This window comes from Acipenser ruthenus, chromosome 3, assembly GCF_902713425.1.
Source record: "Acipenser ruthenus chromosome 3, fAciRut3.2 maternal haplotype, whole genome shotgun sequence".
In the NCBI taxonomy this organism is placed as follows: domain Eukaryota; kingdom Metazoa; phylum Chordata; class Actinopteri; order Acipenseriformes; family Acipenseridae; genus Acipenser; species Acipenser ruthenus.
The window spans coordinates 72220230-72241847 of NC_081191.1; the positions used below are offsets into that span (position 1 = coordinate 72220230).

Below are 21618 nucleotides of genomic sequence, written 5' to 3' on the forward strand. Positions count from 1 at the left end.
ACAAATGTTTGGGAAACTTGTTTTTTGTTTGCTTTCCAGAGGGTGTTATTGATGTTAATGTGACTGAAATAACAATGGATGAAATTCATCAGAACTTTTCAAAGTTTATGGATATCCAACCTGCAGGACACTGGAAGCCTAGAGACTGCAAACCTCGATGGAAGGTAAAAAGAATACTGTAAATCAATATTCCTTGGACTAAGATGAAGGTCGATACAGACTTTAAATCTGCAGCTATCGACAATATAGCAAAGTTGGCAACATCACATTTTCAATTTTAACCCTTAGCGGTCCATTTATTCAGCGTGTGTCAGGCGCATCAGGTCCAATTTATTTTCACAAGCACAGTATATTTTAGACGCACTGTTTAAAAGTATTTTTTTTTCACAGTAAAACAGGTTTAAAAGGCACTGCATATCAACAGGACACTCAGTACTGCATCTCCAACCCCACCCCACCCCTTGTTCGCTATATTTTTCAAATGCCTCTTAATAATAGTACATACCAATAAATCATCTCTTGATCACACGTTTTATCACTAAACTCCTCAATAATGCGATCCAAGTCGTTATTTTATTACTATAACATCTAAAAAAAGCTCTGCAAATGTCTGTGATGTTCTTTGAGCGCTGGATGCGGAAGCAGCTATCTTGTTTATTTATGTCCGTGTTATCTATGTGGTGTCGGGTCATCAGTATTCATGAGATACGCCCTTTTTTCGGCTTCTCTCGGCTCCTTTCGGTCTCACTCGGCCATTGAATAGTTTTTTCTGCTTTTTCCAGAGAAAAAAAAACGACTAGAGACCTGTTTTTTGCGTCTTTTTGGACCGGAAAGGGAAAATTGCGATGTCGGACCAGGACCGCAAAGGGTTAAATGTCCTTCTGTCTTAAAATATATATTTCCTACTTCTTTTCACAGGGGATGAATATCCCCATCAGCAGGTCATGACAACCTCCTTTGACTCTTATTACTTGGGCAAATAAAGGTTTTATCTTTTGATCAATTTGTTTAAGCGTTGCATAGAGACTCTTTAGTAAGTTATTGCACAGAATGTGAATATACATCACGATACTTGGTTCTGATTTGAGTGAGCTATTAAAGGCATTAGCCAAACCAATCAATCAGAAAAAAAGTTTTTTTTGTTGTTTTTTTCTGAGTGCAATTACACCGTAATGATAACGATCTTACAATCTAACTCAAAACAAATATTTAAATAAGTAAAATTTATTGAAAGTACTTATTACTTTAAAGTTATGTTACAGTGCCTATAGTAAGTATTCACCCCCGTGGACGTTTTCACAGTTTGTGTTACAATCTGAAATCTTGATGCATTTAAATGGGATTTTTTCCCCTTTGATTTACACAACCTACTCAACACTTTCAATGTGTGAAAAACTTTGGGGAGGGGGGGAGGGAACAAATCAATTAAAAATAAAAACCTGAAAAGTCTTCATTAGATAAGTATTCACTCCCTTTGCTATGACACTCCTAAATAAGCTCAATTGCCTTCAGAATTCACACAATAAGTTAAATAGAGTCCATCTGTATGCAATAAAAGTGGTTCACATGATTTCAGATTAAATACACCTGTCTCTGTAAGGTCCCACAGTTGGGTAGTGCTTTCAAAGCAAAGATACTACCATGAAGACCAAGGAGCTTTCAAAACAACTCTGGGATAAAGTTGTGGAAAGGCACAGATAAGGGGAGGGGTATAAAAAGATTTCAAAGGCATTGAATATCCCTTGGAACACAGTCAAGTCGATCATTAAGTAGTGGAAGATATATACGGCACCATCCAGAATCTGCTTAGAGCAGGCCGTCCTTCTAAACTGAGCAGCCGAGTAAGACGGGCATTGGTCAGAGAAGCCAGCAAGAGGCCAATGACAACTCTGAAAGACCTACAGCGTGTAGACCTACATTGCTGTAGTATTGATTTATTTGAATTACTAATTTAACTGATGCATTACCTGTACATTTAAAGTGTTGTGGAGTTTTACAATTGAATATAATTCTGTATATTGTAATATTTTTTGGTTTTTGTGAACATCAGCTTTCTTTTTTTTTTTTTTTTTAATTGTCCTTAAAGTGTACTGCATCTTAAAGTTGAAGTGTACTGCATTTTCAACATTTTTTATTTATTTTTTGGATATCCCACACACGATTACAGTTACCATGGTAATTATCATTCGCCTCGCCTAGAACCAAACGAGCTAGCAGCACAGTAGCAGAGCCTTTGCAAATCCGAATAGAAGAGCTTCTAGACCTTCTAGTTTTAAAAGCGCTTTGTGAAACTGGCTCCAGGGGTGGTTGATATCCCTTGCTTTAGGGCAAGTGCAGACCTTTCTCTTCAAAGGAAGTAAACAGTTTATTTCAATAAGCATTATTGTCATTTTGCATACCTGATGGAATTATGTTTATTTTTGTTTTGTCCACTTGCCCTCAGCCAGTGCATGTTTTTACTTTTTTCAGGTGGCAATCCTTATTCCCTTCCGCAACCGTCATGAGCATCTCCCAATACTTTTCCGACATCTAATTCCAATGCTCCAAAGACAGCATTTGCAGTTTGCCTTCTATGTTATTGAGCAGGTAAAAACCTTTTGATTGGGTCAACATTTTCCATCGTTTTTGTGTGTGCAGACTGACATCTAGTGGACCATTTAAGTTAGTACTATTGTAAGTAATGTAGATTAAATTGTGTTGCTAAATTATGAATTAATTTACAAGTGTAATTTACAAGTGTTCTGCAATGCATAGTATAGATCATTTGTTCTTTGTTTTCAACAATGTATTGACTGTTTTTCACGCACGGTATACAGAAAATATGTAAAGAGAATCACAAGTTCCTTTTGTTTTTACTTTTTTATTTTTTTCAAACTTTCCAAAAAGTAAATTTGATCTAACCTGTATCTGATAACAACAAACTTGGTTCTAGGACAAAAACTTAGTTTTAGTAAAACACCCCATCAGAAGATATAAATACTGAAAAGAAACAAACTAAATTATTTGAAGAGAGAAGTCTATATCATGTCTTCAGTATCATTTTATATAGTCCCAGTTAGCATTTTATTTGGTAAACAGCATTTGCTATTTCAAGTGTCCTTAAAAAAACAATTGCTCTAAATGTGTATGCTTTTATGGTCTGTTTAGTGTAACTTACATTCAGGGTTTTGCTTATCGAAATAGTAGACATAAGTATAATTTCTCCACCTTCACATTGTAATGCTAATCTTGTTTTCCTAGGGTGGCACCCAGCCCTTTAATCGTGCCATGCTGTTTAATGTTGGTTTTAAAGAAGCCATGAAGGACCTAGACTGGGACTGTCTTGTTTTCCATGATGTGGATCATATCCCAGAGAACGATCGTAATTATTATGGTTGTGGACAAATGCCTCGCCACTTTGCTGCAAAACTCGACAAGTACATGTATATGTAAGTATACATATGTGTAATATATATATATATATATATATATAAAATATGTGTGTATGTATATGTGTGTGTTTGTGTGTGTGTGTGTGTGTGTGTGTGTGTGTGTGTGTGTGTATATATATATATATATATGTAAACTGAAAGAACAATACATTATATACAGGGGCTTGTGCCCTATTGCACCATGATTAACTTATTTGCATAGTTTCAAGAGTGACGCTCTGTACCTCTGGTATGGACATTCTGTCCAGCCAAAGATGTTCAGGCAGTCTCATTTGGTGCCCAGTCACAACCTCTTACAGAAAATAACCCTAATACATGTATTGTCAGTTTAATAGCATTCTTTAACACATTTACATTTACCACCTTTGAATAAGAACCCGTCTGTTTAAAATATGTTCAAATTATTCTTTTGCTAACTTTTGCTTAAGTTTACAGATTATATCCTGATATTATATGCGTGAGGTTTCAGCACCCTCTTTTACGCATCTGCTGAGTTTGAAAGGCATAGCACATTTATGCCTTTTTCTTTTTACTACTTTTTTACATAGTTCTGTGACAATATTCTCATGGATTGGTGCGGTATACCTCGTTTAAAACACATTGGTCTGTCTTATATTTCAGAACTGTATTTTGTAGAATATCCTCCATCGTACCCTAACTAGGGGGTTCAGAATTGAAAATTAACCTCAGACCCGCACACCCTATCTGGGGCGCTCGTCTGGGTCCTTTACCAATCAATAATCTGGGTTACTATCCTTGAATTATTACCTAGCAATGTAAACTATTCGTTATGGAATGAAAAGGTTTGATGCCCCAATATATAAATCTGTTTAGTGGTGTCCCACACCAGAGTTGCCAAGTGTAAGGAAACAAATTTAATTTGATGTCTGCAAATGAGTGCCCACAATACCAATGGCTATGTTAGTAAGTTTCCAGTTATTGATTCCAATATTCAAAAGTTACACACCTATAGCATAAATATTTATCATTGGACACAACAAATGTGGCACCTAGGTTTAAACAGAAATCTGTCAATGATCAGTTACATAATTTATCTGGGAGAAATGCTCATGTACGGTGATGGTCTGCTGTTAGGAGAGGATTCAGTCAAGCTTGTCTCACTCACACTAATGAGTGCCTGTCTTCCATCTTCCCTAACTCTGTGTGTGTGTGTAGCTGAACTTTGCTTCCACTATGTTTACCTAACAATATATTAACACTATCAATTTCTTGGCATGTGTTATAATGATGTTCCCGATGCAGAACATATGCAAGGTCAAGATTTACCCCAGTTTATCAATTCCTTGTCCCTGCGTCATCCGGGCTGGTTGAGTAGATAAACGTTCCCACACCTGCAGCTGGGCTCCAGTGTTCTTTGTTTATTATTATTATTATTATTATTATTATTATTTATTTTTATTTCTTAGCAGAGGCCCTTATCCAGGACGACTTATAATTGTTACAAGATATCACATTATTTTGCATACAATTACATGCCTTTGTTGATCCCTACAACTGGGAACTACATATTACACGGCAAATGGGTGCATTTCATGGAAATCATGAATCCGTGATAATTGTGAAAAAATACAGCCGTAGTTATGCCAGAAGTGAATTTAGCAAATCATATGTTGAACAGTATATGCATTCACCGGTGGGTGGATTTTCTAAATTTGTGGTAAGAGGTCATCTGGGTTTTTTTAAGTTTTAAAATCTGCTATTTTACAAATACTATTGCAGTATTCATATTGTACTACTGTTTAACATTGGATACATTAAGTAAGTGAGCCCCTCAGAGCAGCTCAGTGAAAGAATGCATTTAACTGCATGCTCAGTTCCGCTCATCCTGAGCAGGTTGGAGCGCTGCAGAGCGGATTTCATCGGTGATCAAAGTGAGCAGACAAATTATCGCTCTGAGCCGCTCAGTTAATTAACGCACCCAGCGTGAACATGAAATGCATCACAGTTACCATGAAAAACTAGTGCATTAGAGATTTAATAAAAAAATAAATAAACACACACTTAAACCAAAAAACTTTGTTGAAATATTTTATGAAATACATAAATTATAATAGAATAAGACTGATCGCAGAAACAGATTTATGGTATTTTATCAGTAAGTGGCTCCTATTCCATTCAAATGATTACATCCCTTGTACATTTTACATTTTTTATTTTCCAAACTTAGAAAAAACATAGCTTTTATAACTTAATAAAAGCACAAGTGTGTGTCTGAAATCCCTTTTGAGTTCAGGGGTGCTGAATGGATGCCATTTCTGGTCTGATGTCCACTTTGGGGTTGTTACTGTAGATAACCTGATGAAACTAAAAAAGAAGGGGATAACTGCAGTAGTTCAGGGGTTCTCAGATGTACATTATAGTATTTTTATTGGCGTCATTACACTTTTTCTTCCTGGTCGCCAATATTGAACTAGAAGAGCCATTGTGTATGCAGCGAGTATCCAGAAGAGATCTTGAATACTTTGAAAGATATGCCCTCTCAAACATGGACCCTTTTCAAAGAATCTGTGCCACTGAGGTGGTGACCATAGGTCCATTTGATGTAGAATGACCCAATAGTTTTGAATACAAAATATAAACAGTCCTGTACAAGTAGTACCAAAGGGTCACATGATATGAGGTGTATGAATAAAAAAAATAATCTGTTAAGGCATTTGGAAATAGAAAAATAAACTAAAACAAAAAAAACATGTATAGTTATTTTAATTTTAAATCGGTAGTGTGAAATGTGTGTTTTATAGGTGTTAGTTACTTAGTTTTACACCTAGCCCACTGATGTGGTAAAAACTCGGTCTACAGGATTGCATTTAGACATTGTGTTTTCTAATGTCTGCTGCTTTGCTGTCAGTTATTTTGCACAGTAGTACTGTATGTAAACTGTTTATTTTTTTTTTTTTTTTTATATAAAGTAAATTGGTAAATGGTGATAACCATTTTGAAAATAACCATACAATCAGTATTGTTCTTTGTTATCTAATGCTTGCACTGATTCATAATGGCAAGGTTTTACTTTCTTGATTTTTATTATTTCTAAGTTAGAATTTTATTCAAACTGTTATATTCAATAGGTACAATACGTTTTTTAAATAATAATTTTGTAATATTGAATAGAATTTTAGTTTTGCCTGATTGTCTATATTTGCCATTTTAGCCTTCCATACAATGAATTCTTTGGGGGTGTAAGTGGTGTAACAGTGGAACAGTTTCGGAAGATAAACGGATTTCCCAATGCTTTCTGGGGCTGGGGTGGAGAAGATGATGATCTGTGGAACAGGTGAGCTGCTGCAAACTTGTATAGATATAGTAGATATGAACCAGTAAATGCAAATGGACGATAGCACACTATACTGAGCTTGATATGGAAAAATAAAATGGCTAACAAAGAATGGCTACCGTTCTGTTAACTAAACGTATCTGAGATGGGCAGTGTGATGCAGTTAGATTCCTGAAATTTACAAAAATGTTCTGAAATGCACATGGCAAAAACATGCAGTAAAAAATAAACATCAATTGCAGTTCAAACATGTTGTATTGCCTCAATAGGCAGAACAAGCAAGCCTGATTATGACTCATTTATGCATGCCAGACCCTTGTTTTTTTTTTTTTTTTTTTTAAATGTAAGGAATGCAAGTATTTTGTATGGTTTTGTATTAAATTACCTTATTTTGCAATGCTTTTTACAGTTGTTTGTTTTCAGTTTCTAACTTTTCTAACAATAGTCAAGCCTGTGCATCATTTTTGTGTAAAGGGTTTAAGCAAAGGGAAGTTTTTATTTTTTTTATTAAATTTGGAATCGCAGTTATTTTTTGCATTAAGCACAGAGCTTCTCTGCTTCCCTCAACTCGCTGAATCTGCATGCGATTGAGCTCACCTTCTCCCCCCTGCCCCGCCCCCTGTGAGTGTTTACTGATGGGATTGGATCAGTAATGGAGTCTTCAAAGAAACAGTGCAAGTTAATAGTTGTGCTAGAATTACAAATACCGTATCGACCGAGCTTCAATGCCTTGACAATTATTTTCTAAAGTTAAGATGGCAAGAAAGAAAAGTAAAGAAAGTAATGTTTGGGATGCTCTGGTTACACAACTAATTTGCGTGACCAGTTAATGAGATGCAGAGGTTGCACTAGCCTTAAATGTGCATTTGTGAAAAGCATACCATCTCAAAATCTGCGTTTTCAACCATAAAATCTGGGTTTTTACATATTGCATAAACAGTTATATTATTTTCCAGTGTAACTATTTCAGATTAACGAAGTTAACATGCAAAACAGTGCACAGTATAAATAATGGTAGTAGAAATAGACAAAGACAAGTTTCTATGAAACATTTTCTTTTGAAAATCCCCCGTTCATGATGTAAAAATCAGTGTTGTAGAACATGTACCAATGTCTCTGCGGGTAGCTGTCGACATCATAACTATTTACAGTTTTGCTGTTTTAAAGGTTCTTTAATATTTTCCTTTTAGCACTCAAGTCCAAAATGACTCGTGCTCTCTTCAAATCAAAGTCTTAATAATTCTCAGGAGCTTCCATTGAAATTGTCTGTCATGTTTTAGATGATCCTCACTTCCATTGAAATTGTCATAAGTTTTAGATGATCCTCACGTAAAAAAGAGTGTTTGCTGGTCTGCACTCTGTTCTGACAGCTAAAACCCGTTCTGCTGGTACACAAGATACAGGTATCGTAACTGCAACTGCTGCATATTTTGCGAAAGTAGGAAAGATGTCGGTTAGTTCTCAATAAAAACCCTACAGGCCTCATCCATGATTTTTGAGCATGTGTTTTACTTGTTCAAATTCTTGGCTGAGAGTCAACAGGTAAGATGTTCTGATACAGATTACTGAGTCGCTCGAATACCAGGGATGTGGGACACTGAGAACTCGGTGGCTTTTTTTTTTTTTTTTTTTTTTTTTTGTAAAAGAGGATGCAGGGAGCAGTGGAACAATTTTATACGTTGCATTGCATAAAACTACTTTGTAATGTAAACTAAATTATTGGATAGATATGAAAAGGGGAAATGTTACATCTTTTACATTTGCGTTTTAGAAATGCACTGCTGTTATTGTTTTGCGTTTTATTAAAATGTCCTGCGTATATAATGCAGAATTCTGCGTAAAAGTGACCTTGGGAGATGGCACCGTATAAAACTTCAAACAAAATCTGCATTTATTCATTTGAACTACCCCTGAGTAAAAATTAAGAAACAACCAAGCTCAGTCCAAAAGTTGTATCTTTGGTCAGAAGTATAAAGCATCCCGGCAATGTCGGTCCCCAGGTATTCAGTAATGCATGACCAGATTGTAAGTAAGTGCTAGTCATCGCTTAATTAAAACAAAATGTGGACACTATCATGTGCCTTAACACAATTCAAATATAAGCAATGGACAACACTCTTGTTGCTGAACTGCTATGGACAGTGAAGACTTTTTTTTTTTTAATTAATTTTTTTCTCTTGATTGGTTGTTACTCTGACGGGTTATGGATTTAAACAACTTTTTTGGGGGATTTTGCTTTGACCCCCAACTGGTACAAAAATATTTAATTACTACTGTATATGCATAAATGTTTGTAATCAATTTAACATGCATAATAGTTTTTAAAGTGTTTCTTGCAATGTTACACAGTAATCCACAGCTCCACATGTATTGCTACGTTTTTTTGTTACCCTTTCATAACATTCATGAATCGATGCATCGGCTGTTTTGGAGAAAAATGTATCGATAGTGAAACCCCAGCCTTTAACTTTTTATTCATGTATTCCATTGCTACTTTTGACTAGTTTGTCCTTTCCTATGCATTAAGAAAAACAATGTGCAAGTCAGAGAAGTTCTTAAACACAGGACTTTGGGCAGGGCTAGTGCAAGTTTTAAGCCGTATATAATTGTGAACTTGATTAGCTAGCTTTTTTTTTTTTTTTAAACCACAAGCTTCTTTCCAAATGCTGCAGTTCTATATTGTGCTGAGTGCCTTTTTAATGCTGTATATGGGATGTTTAAATGTAACATATTACATAGAACTTTTTTTTTTTTTTGTTTCAGAGTTCACTATGCTGGGTTCAATGTGACAAGGCCAGAAGGAGACTTGGGAAATTACAAATCAATCCCACATCATCACAGAGGAGAAGTTCAGTTCTTGGGGAGGTTAGTGTGGCAACCTTTCAGTGCTTACTTCAGCCTATTTACTCGGGGATCTTGCATTGATGCAGGCTTCCAGGATTTCTGATACAGTAGATATGCAAAATAATGTTGCCCACCATGTCTGCACAATTGTTGACTTATTAAATTAAATGTAATAAAGTATGTAAATGTATTCTGTATTAATAGTAGACCAGAACAATGAAATTGCTGCTTTATGTGTGTCGTAAAAGTTACTCAATGTGAAATATGATGTCTCTGTTTTCATAAAACATGTGAAATAGCTAGAAAATTTGATTGGCCAATTTTACTGCAAGGGCAGTTTTTTTCAGCTTGACACTAGGGAAAAAATAGATAAAGAACATAAGAAAGAAAGAACATAAGAAAGTTTACAAACGAGAGGAGGCCATTCAGCCCATCTTGCTCGTTTGGTTGTTAGTAGCTTATTGATCCCAGAATCTCATCAAGCAGCTTCTTGAAGGATCCCAGGGTGTCAAATTGATCTTACACAGTAGCTTTTTTACAATGTTTTTTTTTTTTATTATTTTTGCATTTTTTTCCAACTTCCAATAAATAAGAGCTCCTTTTTTTGAGGTGTGTGTACATTTAATTTTTTTTTTTTTTTTTTTACTTTACTAAACATATATTATTTTTGTCTTCTACAGGTACAAGTTACTACGGTACTCCAAAGAACGTCAACATCTTGATGGTTTGAACAACTTGAAGTATACCCCAGAAATAACAATGGGTAGTTTGTATAAAAACATAACGGTGAACCTTACTCCAGAACTAGCTCCAATTGAAGACTATTGATCTGATATACATGGTCACAGATTCAGTGAATTCCATTGAACCAATAATGAAGATCTCATGCTGAAATTTGTGGCCGTTCAGAATGGGAGCATGATGTTAAATTTCCAAGCTACTTTCTTTTAAGTGGAGACTTAGGGCCTGTATAATCGAACAATTGATTGTGTGTGTCATTGCATGCTAAGTGTCAGTGCTGGCTTTTGCTAATAAATTCACATCACACTTTGAAGGAAGGAATGCCAGTAGTTACAAATTAAAATGTTTACTGCAAAGCCTTTATAAATCATTTAGGCTTTGTACCACTGTATCTGTTACCATGAGAAGCCACTGCAGTAAACCAGTTAACTTTACATCGGGAGGCAATAGAGATCTTTCGCATATAATGTTTCTACGCATACTATATGTGATTTAATTTGAAATTATTATTTTGTATTTATTTTTTTTAAAGTGTAGGTCATTTGTGTGTATATGTGATTGTACATTTACAGTACGTGTTGTAAATTTTAATTATTGTTTTAGTAGAACTACTGGTCATATGTAACATAAGTATTGTCCATTCTTCTGGCTGTATAGTGTATTGCAGATTCTATTTGCATGAGCGAACATATGTAAATACAGGCCTTTTAAACAAATTGTTTAGCATATTAGAATTACGAAACATATACCAATGCATCTCTTGGTTTATCATTTGCTTTTGGCAGCTATGACCTAGACTCTTTTTTTTGATAACCTATAAAAACAATGAGCGAGTGGCCTTCCATGTGGGAAGATATAATGTGGGCAGAAGTTTTGACTTCTTTAGGTTGACTATCTCCTGCATGCCTTTTTAATGTATTTTTTATATATATATATACATACATACATACATACATACACACATACACACATACATATACACACACAGTTGTAGTCAAAACTTTACATTCCCCAATGGAAATTTATAATTTTCTAGAAATTTTAAATTTTAGGAAAAATCTTTTGTAGCAAAGGTTTTGCTTTTGTGGATGAGGAAACAAAGTTACAAGAAATAGAAATAGTCTACAATTATTTATTTAAGCAAATTTTTTGCAAAACTCCAAAACCTCGAGAAAATGTTGGATTGTAGGTGAACATTAGATATTATAAAGGGTTTATGCATAGGGTGATTGCTGTTATTACTAGTAAGTCAATATGGGGAAAAAGTAAAGAGCTATCTGAAGACCTTCGGCAGAAAATTATTTATTGCCATAAAGCCGGAGAAGGATACAAGAAGATTTCCAAGCATTTGAATATCCCAATGTCAGCTATTGTTTATATTATCAAGAAGTACAAGACTCATGGTACTGTCACAATGCTCCCTTGGTTTGGAAGAAAGAAGGTTATTTCACCAAGAACAAGTAGAAGAATTATGAGGAAGGTTAATAACAATCCGAGACTGACTGCCAAAGATATTCAAAGTGAATTGGCTGCAAGTGGGACTGGGGTTTCCATTTCAACCAAAATGCAACTGGACGTTCCAACACAACAACAATTCAAAGCACACATCAAAATCTGAACTCGAACAATTTTGCGTTGAAGAATGGTCAAAAATCTCTAAAGAATCATGCCATAAGCTCAATGACAAATATCCTAATCATTTAAAAGACGTAATTGCTAAAGGTGCTTCAACTAACTGTTCATTTCATTTTCCTTGTCGGTATGAATAGGAGTTTTGCAGAAAATTGCTGAAATAAATAATTGTAGACATATAGTTCTTTAACTTTTTTTTTCCTCATCCACAAAAGCAAAACTTTTACTACAAAAGGTTTTTCTTATGATTTATTTGTTTTCTAGAAATTATAAATTTCCACTGGGGTATGTAAACTTTTGACATATATATATATATATATATATATATATATATATATATATATATATATATATATATATATATATATATATATATATATAATCTTTTTTTATCAATTCAGGTGTTTTACTTTTGCCGCCTTTGTTGCATACAGTGGTTTTGGGTATATTTTGAAGTGCACTGTTTTAAGATAATCTAGGGGGCCTTTATGAAGGCATATTAGTAATTTACAGGGTGTTCCAGAACAAAGGGATGGTAAACGTGCCAGTGCTGCTAGATGCCAGAATGTTTCTGACAAAATGATTACTTTAGTTGCAACTTTAAGTATGATTTGATACTGCATTTCTGTTTAAGCTGTATAAAATATTTTAAATAAGCCTGAATGAGAGGAAATGAAAACTTTTACAAGTTTTGAGCACTACATGAAATTGCAAAAATATGTATTTTATTTTTGTACTTATTCCACCTTTTAATTTTTTTTAAATCGATTACAACTTTTTTTTTTAATATAAATAATTCATATATTTCATGAACTCTTTAGACCAATTTGGTGCTTTCTATAATTTGCCAACTGTACTGCATTTGCCGCAGCGCTCCCAGTAATATTAGTGCAAAGCAAACTTGACTGAGTGTAAATAAAACTGTTTTGTAAATAACTATTGGAAAGTTGATGATGAAAAAACTGTTTTAGACAGCTGAGCCAAATGTCTTACTTCTTAAACATGTCTTAATTTGGGGGGGGGGGGGGGGGGGGTATAGTAGAGCATCAATGAATTAGATTCAGATTGCCTACACTGGACCTCCATTATTTTTAGTTTTACTGCAGTAAAGAGTATTTACAAGTCTATTGCAAGATCTAAAAATAGAATTGAGAAGTAACTGCTGAATGCTTCTTCAATAGTACCCCTATTGCAGTACAGTATTTCAGAGAAACTTTAGAAGATTATGAAATTATAGCTGCATGCTAATCATGTCAGGGACAGAATAGGCTATTGGAAAGAGGCAAACAGGTTCCTGGAAGGTAGAAGCTGTCTGTTTAAAAATAAAATAAAATAAAATAAAATAAAATAAATGGCTGAAATGATGAGTGATCTACTTGCTAATCCAATACTTATTATGGCAAAACAACTTTTTGAAAAGTTTGAAATTAATCTTAAGAGATTGTATTTAGGGTACAAGTAAAAGTTGTTGTATTTATGAATACCACAGACACATATCTTGCTGCCATGTACATTGGTAGCTGTGTTATATTATCATGACTAAAAACTTCAAAAACAGTTGCTTTTAATACAGTTACTGTTTGTGGAATAATCCCTTTTTGCTCTTTGTGTTCACCATTACAAAGAAATGTTAATGAAGAGCATAACATTTTGCAGTATTTATTTCTGTGCCTTGAGTTTCTTTTTTTTTTTTTTTTTTTTTTAAATAGACTGACTGTGAACTAGGGATGGAGTAGTTCTAGGGTAGAATTTGAGTATGCACTTTGTATTTTTTGTTTTAATTGAGCCCTTTCCTAGATGTTTTGCATTTCAGATTTAAGCAGTGTATCATTGTAAAAATGCTGATCTGGTTCCAAGGAAACACATTTGCAGTAAAACTCAAGACTTAGTTTTGCTGTCACAATTTGAAAACTATTTTACAATACACTGCACAATCACCAGTGTTTTACTTTTATAGTGTCTTTTAATGTTAATGTATATAGTATGATGCAATATCTGTGGTGAATATGAAACTATTTACACTTAGTTTGATGGCTAATGCAACCTCTTTGTTCAACATGGCTTCAACAAAATGCTTTTCACTACAATATCTAGGCCTCCTAGGACATGGCATGGGTTTCTTTTAAAAATACTAACGTAGATCTAGTTAACTTGGTGAAATATTATATTGTCCAAGTTGTCTGTGTTAAGAAGGTTCTGCAGTAAAACAGTAACAATTTTCGGTCCACCATGAAGTCTGTTTTAGTTATCTTGTAGTGAGACATAATCAGCAGTGGTTTATCTGAATTTCTTATAACATTTTGTAACAAACCATGTATTATGTTTTATCAAAGGTAAAACAATCTCTGTCTCTGTCTATGAGGTGTGTTACATTGGTCATGTTGCTATGTTAAGACAACACAATCCTACATAAAAACTGCATATGTGAGTTTTTACCAGTGTGTGTCACCATGCTGTAATAAGTTTACTTTATGTCGGTAAACTTAACACTTATTGTGGCTTGCACTGAAACAGTGGAGTAACACAGCTGCAAATGAACTTCCTTGTGTACTGCAGTCATCTTATTTATGTTTATAGAATATTTGTATATTTTTTATCATTGTCTTTTTATGAAAATAAATGCTAGCAAAACATATGTGACTTGGAAATGTTGGTAAAATGTATCAGCTGGCTAACGGTTCTTTTTTGTTTAATATATCATGAGACCAGCATTGACCAACATGAAAAATAAACTTTAAATGACCATAAGATTCTTTTTTTTTAATTATGCGTCTTTCTTGCATAATTTATTAAATGGTTATAAAATGTTTGTTATGCTATTTCTGGTTAACAGTATTTAAATACAATGGAGGGTATACATGTTTACTCATGTGCTTTGCTGACTACAGCAGTAGTTGTGTAAGAGAAGGGACTCAGGAGGACTGCAAGAGTATAATGACGATGACCATCATTATTTGCTTGAAACACCACCTGAAAATAAAACATAGGCGTCATCTTTTCAGTTTCTGAAACAGTTGTAACAGTTCCTTTTGGTCTGCGTTTTTCTAAAATCTAAATCTATTTATTAAACCCATATCATTGGTGTCTTTAAAGATGAATACTTAATGGTATTAACAGATTTAACCCCATTGTCCCAGTAACCATTTAAAAGGATGTGGACATTGAAGTCTGAATTAATAACATGTTTTTTTATTGTTGCTGAAACCTAAAATACATTTTAGCATAATAACTTAAATAGATGTTATGATTCTAAGTCATACAAAGATTATATATATATATATATATATATATATATATATATATATATATATATATATATATATAATTTTATTTACTGCTGGTACTTGCAATTGGTGGAGCATCCAATGAAAAAAGTAATGATGAATTGGCATAACATTCCCAAGCATTTAAGACTTTTTTTAAACTTTCAATTGGATCCCACATACATTGTCTCTAATGAGAAAAAAAAAAAAAAACTTGGAGTGAAAAACTCCACAAAAAATGGATTTGTGAGAATGTTACCTCTGCTAACATAAAACTTACAAGTTAGGTTACTATGAGAATAAGTTGTACACATCTTTATTGTGCTTGTATAACCTTTTGATTTTATAACGGTAAAAAAGGAGAAAATATAGTACCAATTTGTAAGAAGTGTACATTTAGAAAATATATATATGTGTGTGCATGTATATATATATATATATATATATATATATATATATATATATATATATATATATATATATATATATATATATATAGATCTCAAAGTAAATAAAGGTGTGTTTTTTTTTGTTTTTTTTTTTGTTCCTTTACTTACATCTGCCACTTCGTGGAAGGGGGTAGCACCCATGGATTTCCAGTAGGATTTTGTGTCAAGCTCCACCTTGTACATTCCTTTGGTGAAATCGGCCTCTGGGATTAAGTTATGGACTTCGCCAGTGTCATCTGTAACACTGAATGTATGTTAATTAATGTTGCATTCTGATGGAATCTAAAAACAGGTATGTGAATAGCAGACGTCCCCCACCAGAGCTGTAAATTCAAAATTAGAGCTATCATGATGACGATCATGTACATTAACAGTATGTACAGAACAGTATAGAATAAGAAATGGCAATGAATAGTTGATGTGTCTGTACAATTGATGTGGTATTTAAGACCTATATTTCATTAAGTAAGCTAATGCAGTATTAGTATCCTGGTACTGTATATTAAAATAATTGATTTGCAGTATGTGTGTAAAAACTTCTTGTGTTTTGAGGATACTTGTGTGACATACAGAAAGAGACACCTCCGTAAATTCCACAGTGCTAAAAATGCAAGTGTGACATACAGATGGGCAATTGTACGGACAGAAACCTCCATACATATATAAATACCTGAAATCCAATAGCTTAAAACTTACCCGCTAGCGATCAACTGCCAGCTTGTATCCTCTGCCTGTCGATGGACTTTAATCGCCACCTTAGCAGCGAGAATTCCATTGACTGCATCAAGAACTTTCACCATGAGAGGGCACTTGCTATCAGTTTCACCATGGCTTTTGTGGTCCTTTTAAAAATGTACAAGTAAAAAAAAAACGGTTGAATATTTTTCCTTATTTTTAATTAGGTTGCTTGTTTTATAATGTATCGACACTTAGACAGTACAACAGTAATATTTGTTCTTTTAAATCCTTTATTATTTATTATTATTATTATTATTATTATTATTATTATTTGTTATTTTACTTGTTTGGAGCAGGAAGAAGTGATAAACTAAATAAAACATGCTAATATACCTCAACTACATCCTTTATCCCAGGCATTTATTTTATACTTTTCATGTGGATTGACTTAGAAATTTGAATTGGTCAGGCAGTGCAAAATTTTATACTGGAAAATCTAAAAGAATGATTGTTTCCAGTCAACCTCAGATTGCATTGAAAACAGGTCAAATACTGTCAACATTACAGATCCCAGACAGTAAAATAATATAAACTTACCAGTGGTGCTGCATTACAAAGAAAAGCCGTTACAGCAAATACAACAAAGAAAGTGGAGGTTACCATTCTGCTTCCGACTGTTGTGCGCTAATGCTCTCCTTCTGATTTTATACCCCACTTAGTCTGTTTTTTTTCCATGGACCACATAACCTAAAACCTGCTGACACTGATTATTGACTCAGTACATAGTAGGAGAATAAGTAACCTGTGCAAATATGTTGTGTAACAACCTTCCAAAAGATTTAGCTTCCAACATAATCTACCAAGTATAATCCTCAGTGTTGTTGCTCACGGGGCGGGAGCCAGGCTACCTGTAGTGACATCGTCTGACTTCTCGGACAGACGCCCACAGTTAGGACCAAGCACTTGGCAGGACGAGGTCCACATCGTGGTGAAGTTAGGTGAGTCTGCGTCGTGGTGCGGCAACCTCCAAGGCTGGACACACGGCACCCTCAGGGACATACAGTTAGTAAAGATTGAATACATATAGAAAAGGAGTCCCGGTCTCTTGCGGGACCCAACATACACAAGTGGTCCCTGTCTTGGGGAATCCAGCATACAAAAGAGGGGTCCCTGTCTCTTGGGGGGGGGGGGTGGTGTACATAAATAGAGACTTGAGAACCTGAAATGTAGGAAGAAAAGGGAACTCTGGCTAGGAGAGCTGCCCTCGATACAGTAAATTATAGACTTCCAAAGCTGGGATGGAGATGCACCCCTGGAGAACCTGAAATGAGAAGAGACTTGTGTTACGAAGAAAGAGCTCCTACAGTGAGGTTTAGCAAGAATAAGCTTAGCTCCTCAGATTGCGAGGGTAGTGATAGATCATGAGATGCTAAAAGGTTGGGTTTGGCCGGGGGTCCCCTCTGACTCGTGGAGAACCCTCCTCATGGAGGTAAAGGAAACAAAGCTTAACCAAGGGTTGGATAAAGAGAGATCACTAACCCCCCAAAGGATGGACCCCTGGCTCCTCGCTAAAGATTCCTATGAGTGCATACAAACAAGACCCGCCAATGCATATACAAAGAAAGAAAGAAAGAAAACATTTTACACAACAAAGAAGGTTAGTAACTGGCACCCTACTAACTATGAGAAGACCCAATGCTCAGTGGAAAGGAAAATCCACCTTTATTTTTAGGGGGAAACCTTTGGTGGAGTCGTCCCCACTCTGGACATACTAGCGATATACAGTTGTGCAGAAAAAATCTGATGGGGAAGAACATATGTATGATTCAACTGCTGATGAGGTCCAGCGCCCCATATTTTTAATTAGATGCTGGTTAATCTTTGCCGGCAATAGAAGGAACTGCATATTCTGTATATCTTAAAAAAAAAAAACTAAAAAAGCAGCTAAACATATAGTTTCCATTGTTAGGTCATCAAATGTAGAGAAGCAGCCTTGACGGAGGATTGAAATCAAATTGCTCAGTATATCTATAGAGATAGGCAGACAAGAAGGAGAAGCAGTCGGAGAGCTCTTAGATATTCCACGCAGGAGGAGACGGGCAGCTGGTATTGATAAGAGAGCTGGGGAGGTAATGGACATCAAGCGAAACTGGTATTGCATTCCTGACAGATAGGATTTGATTGTAGCTGGAGCAAGATGTAAAGAGTCCTTTGTGTGTACCATAAAAGCCATAATCCAGTCCTGGTTGAATGGGGTCAGATTAATCCTGCTTTAGGAGCACAAAGTCAAATAGGTGGTCGAGCTGATGGAATAAGAGGATCTGGTGGAAGGAGCGAGTGCTGCAGCCATGTATGCTTGTGCTGCTTTGAGTAGTCTGCTGATAGTTGGGTTCAGTTGAAAATTAGGTGGTTGAACTGCTGGAGTTGGCAGAGCTGTAGGGACCAGACTGTGAAATCTGTAAATAAGAAAGAGCATCAGCTGCATTATTATAAATGCCTGGTAGATGGTGCGCTTGGATTAGAAAATTATTTGATACTGAAATACTGTACATATTAACCACCACAGTAAATGCATAATAAGAGGTGATAATATGAACTGTAGATTTGTTATCGCAAAAGAATAGTATTGATTTCTTTGACCAAAGATCACCCCATAGACTATTGGGTAAATTTCAAGAAGAGCTGTGGATTTTAGATGCAGTGATAGGTTTTCAATTTCTAGTGGCCATGCACTAGAAAACCATTGATTGTTTAAAAGACCTCAGAATCCTGTGAGTTGCTGAAATGAAATCATCAAAGAACATAAACAGGCCATTTCAATGCTGTATGAGAGCAGACCACATTTTGTCTTCTGATGAAATATTGATGCAGGAGTCCAAGTTTTTTGCTGCTGATGAAAGAGCAAGTAATCAAGATATAAATGTCCGTCCCTGGGGGACAATGTGAATTGCAAAATTGGGAATAAGAGCGAATATGATCGAGTTTCGATACCGGGAGGCTGGCTTCGAACTTTTCTGTGTCCAGTATGATTCCTAGAAATTCCAGTGAATGAAGGGGGCCGATTGTTTTTTCTTCTGAAAGCAGGACGCCAGCCTCTGAAAATAAACTTTTTAAAATTGGTGATCCCTCCTGCTGGCGGATCTGAGGGAGGAGAGATCAACAGAAAAGGAACATGATATGAATTAAGAAGTATCCAAAATAAAGCTTCTGAGAGTCTCAAATATTTTAGGGCTGCTGCGGCAGCCAAAAGTTAACTGAGTAGAAAAATAGAATGTATCTTCCCAGCATATCCCGAACAGGTGGCGAAAACAATGATGGACTGGCATTACTTTAAATACATCTAATATATCTGCTTTTGCTAACCAGGAACTGCGACCTGCCAATTTAATTGAATGAATTGTGTCTGATATGGTAATGTATGTAGCGGAAATTGATAGTGAGGAATGAGCGAGTTGATGCTACTGGTGCTTGATCCCCGTGGTGCTGACAAGTCAACGATGAGATATTTTTTTCTTGACATTTTCTGAGGGGCAATGCCGATGGGGTTGATCATGAATAACGGAAATGGCAGAGCTGCAAATGGGCCAACCATAAATCCTTTTTTAACCTCTTTTTGAAAAAGAGACTGAGCTGTCTTGGATAGAAAGGAGGTTTTTGCTTTGAAAGGAGGAGGGAGGGATTTAACTGTCCAGTTGAAACCCTGTTATTTTAGTCAGTCAATTAAATCAATTATGAAGATTTTGTCTCGATGATTAATTAGTTTTTGTTTTAAATTTGGAATATTAATAGGAGTGGAGACTATGAGTGTTGGAGAAAGTCACTTTTGGAGCTACTGGGCAGATGGCTTTTGAATAGAAAATGAAAAGGGATTCTCAATTGCTCCCTGCTGGGATTTCGCTGCCATTTTTGAGGACAGTCTTTATGAGCTTGATGAAAGTCCAGTCCTTCAAGTACAGACACTCATGAGAGATATCCTGAGATCAGAGCCACTTGATTTGGCGAGGATTAACTCCTTGAACAGCTGCTAGTGGTATGGTATCCTGCTCGGGAGGCACTTGTTTGGATTTTGCAGAGACGCCTGATAGAGGGAAGAGTGGCGGGGTGATCGGACCTTGGATTGACGCTGTTGGAGAGTGCTCTGATACGGACATGAAGTTATCCTCGAAACCCTTCGAATCCGAGGAAGAGAGTTGGTGTAAGTATTCCATGCTCTTGCTCTTATTGTATGACTTGTATTGTAACACTTGAATGTATTTGTATTTGCTTGCGATTGTAAGTCGCCCTGGATAAGGGCGTCTGCTAAGAAATAAATAATAATAATAATAATAATAATGCTATTATTACTTGCTCTTTACCAAGATGTTTTTTAGCTTGCAGTCGCTTAGGTTGAACGAAAATGAAAAACACAAGACAACTGCGTAGGGTGTGACTAATGATTTAGATTTGATTGATGATAGAAGATGAAAGGACAGGGTTGTTAAGTATTAAGTATTGTTTTTAACAGTATACCATGAATTCACAATGCTTTTTTTATTTAGATATTTTTTAAAATATTGCACTAAAGATAAAAAAAAAAAAAACATTTCAACCATTATCCACAATGTACAATATACAGTACATTGTTACATTGGGAAATGTATTTAATTGTAGCAAAGATGAACATTTTTGGTTCTAATGTATATTTTGGTTAAATTATGGAAAGATACCCATATTAGAACTGTAATCATGCATTAACTACTTCTACCAAAGAATGAGCACCAGTTGTGACTGCAGATTATGACATCCTTGGATCTTAGTGCTACATATGATGTTTGTATCTTTCACCCATAGCGGTTACATGTCAATAAAAAGTGTGATCAACGTTTCCATCCAAAAAAAAAAAATTGAGATATTTTGTTTTTCAAAAATAATATTTCATTAAGAATTTGAAATACATTTTTTCAGTATCAGGAATTCAGTGTATAGCTGTGTCGTCAGGTGCAGTTGTACAGTGAATGAAAAAGAATGTCCAAACAGCGTTTTCTCCCAAAAACAGTCTGTGTCTTTAATAATAACAAATAATAATAACAAAAGTAGTCCACCCCTTTACCAACGATGGTATTGGGGGGTACACGGCAGGCTTTCAATCCCAAACAAAAAAACAAACAAAACTAGACTTTGTCCGTCCACCGTCCTCCGTGCACGGCAGTGTGGGCGCTCGAGTCCTGGGAAACCTAGTGCCAGTGAGTGTGGTGCTGTGCTGTGCAGAGACGTGCTCTTGTCTGCCGGTCCGCGGCTCCCTCCTC

At 35.4% G+C, this 21618-nt stretch overlaps 2 protein-coding genes across 4 annotated transcripts in view; one reads left to right on the forward strand and one right to left on the reverse strand.

Moving 5' to 3' along the window:
- Positions 1–14693, forward strand: part of LOC117394518 (beta-1,4-galactosyltransferase 6-like) — a 53458-nt gene extending 38765 nt beyond the window's left edge. For both annotated transcript variants that reach the window (XM_059016362.1, XM_033992848.3), the window contains exons 4-9: positions 40–164; positions 2470–2586; positions 3241–3428; positions 6604–6726; positions 9490–9591; positions 10251–14693. In XM_059016362.1, the coding sequence (XP_058872345.1) occupies positions 40–164; positions 2470–2586; positions 3241–3428; positions 6604–6726; positions 9490–9591; positions 10251–10398 (803 nt within the window). In that variant the 3' untranslated portion in view covers positions 10399–14693. The remainder of the gene's footprint in view (positions 1–39; positions 165–2469; positions 2587–3240; positions 3429–6603; positions 6727–9489; positions 9592–10250) is intronic.
- Positions 5468–17053, reverse strand: LOC117394520 (transthyretin-like). Of its 2 annotated transcripts, none has more exons than XM_033992852.2 (4): positions 16931–17053; positions 16352–16497; positions 15764–15899; positions 5468–5756 (listed from the first exon to the last, which is right to left on the reverse strand). In XM_033992852.2, the coding sequence occupies exons 1-4, from the start codon at positions 16994–16996 to the stop codon at positions 5682–5684; spliced, it is 423 nt and encodes a 140-aa protein (XP_033848743.1). In that variant the 5' UTR covers positions 16997–17053; the 3' UTR covers positions 5468–5681. The 2 variants fall into 2 exon arrangements, with proteins under 2 accessions (XP_033848743.1, XP_033848742.1); XM_033992851.3 differs by lacking the exon at positions 5468–5756 and adding an exon at positions 13621–14913.
- Between the last annotated feature and the right edge of the window lie 4565 nt (positions 17054–21618).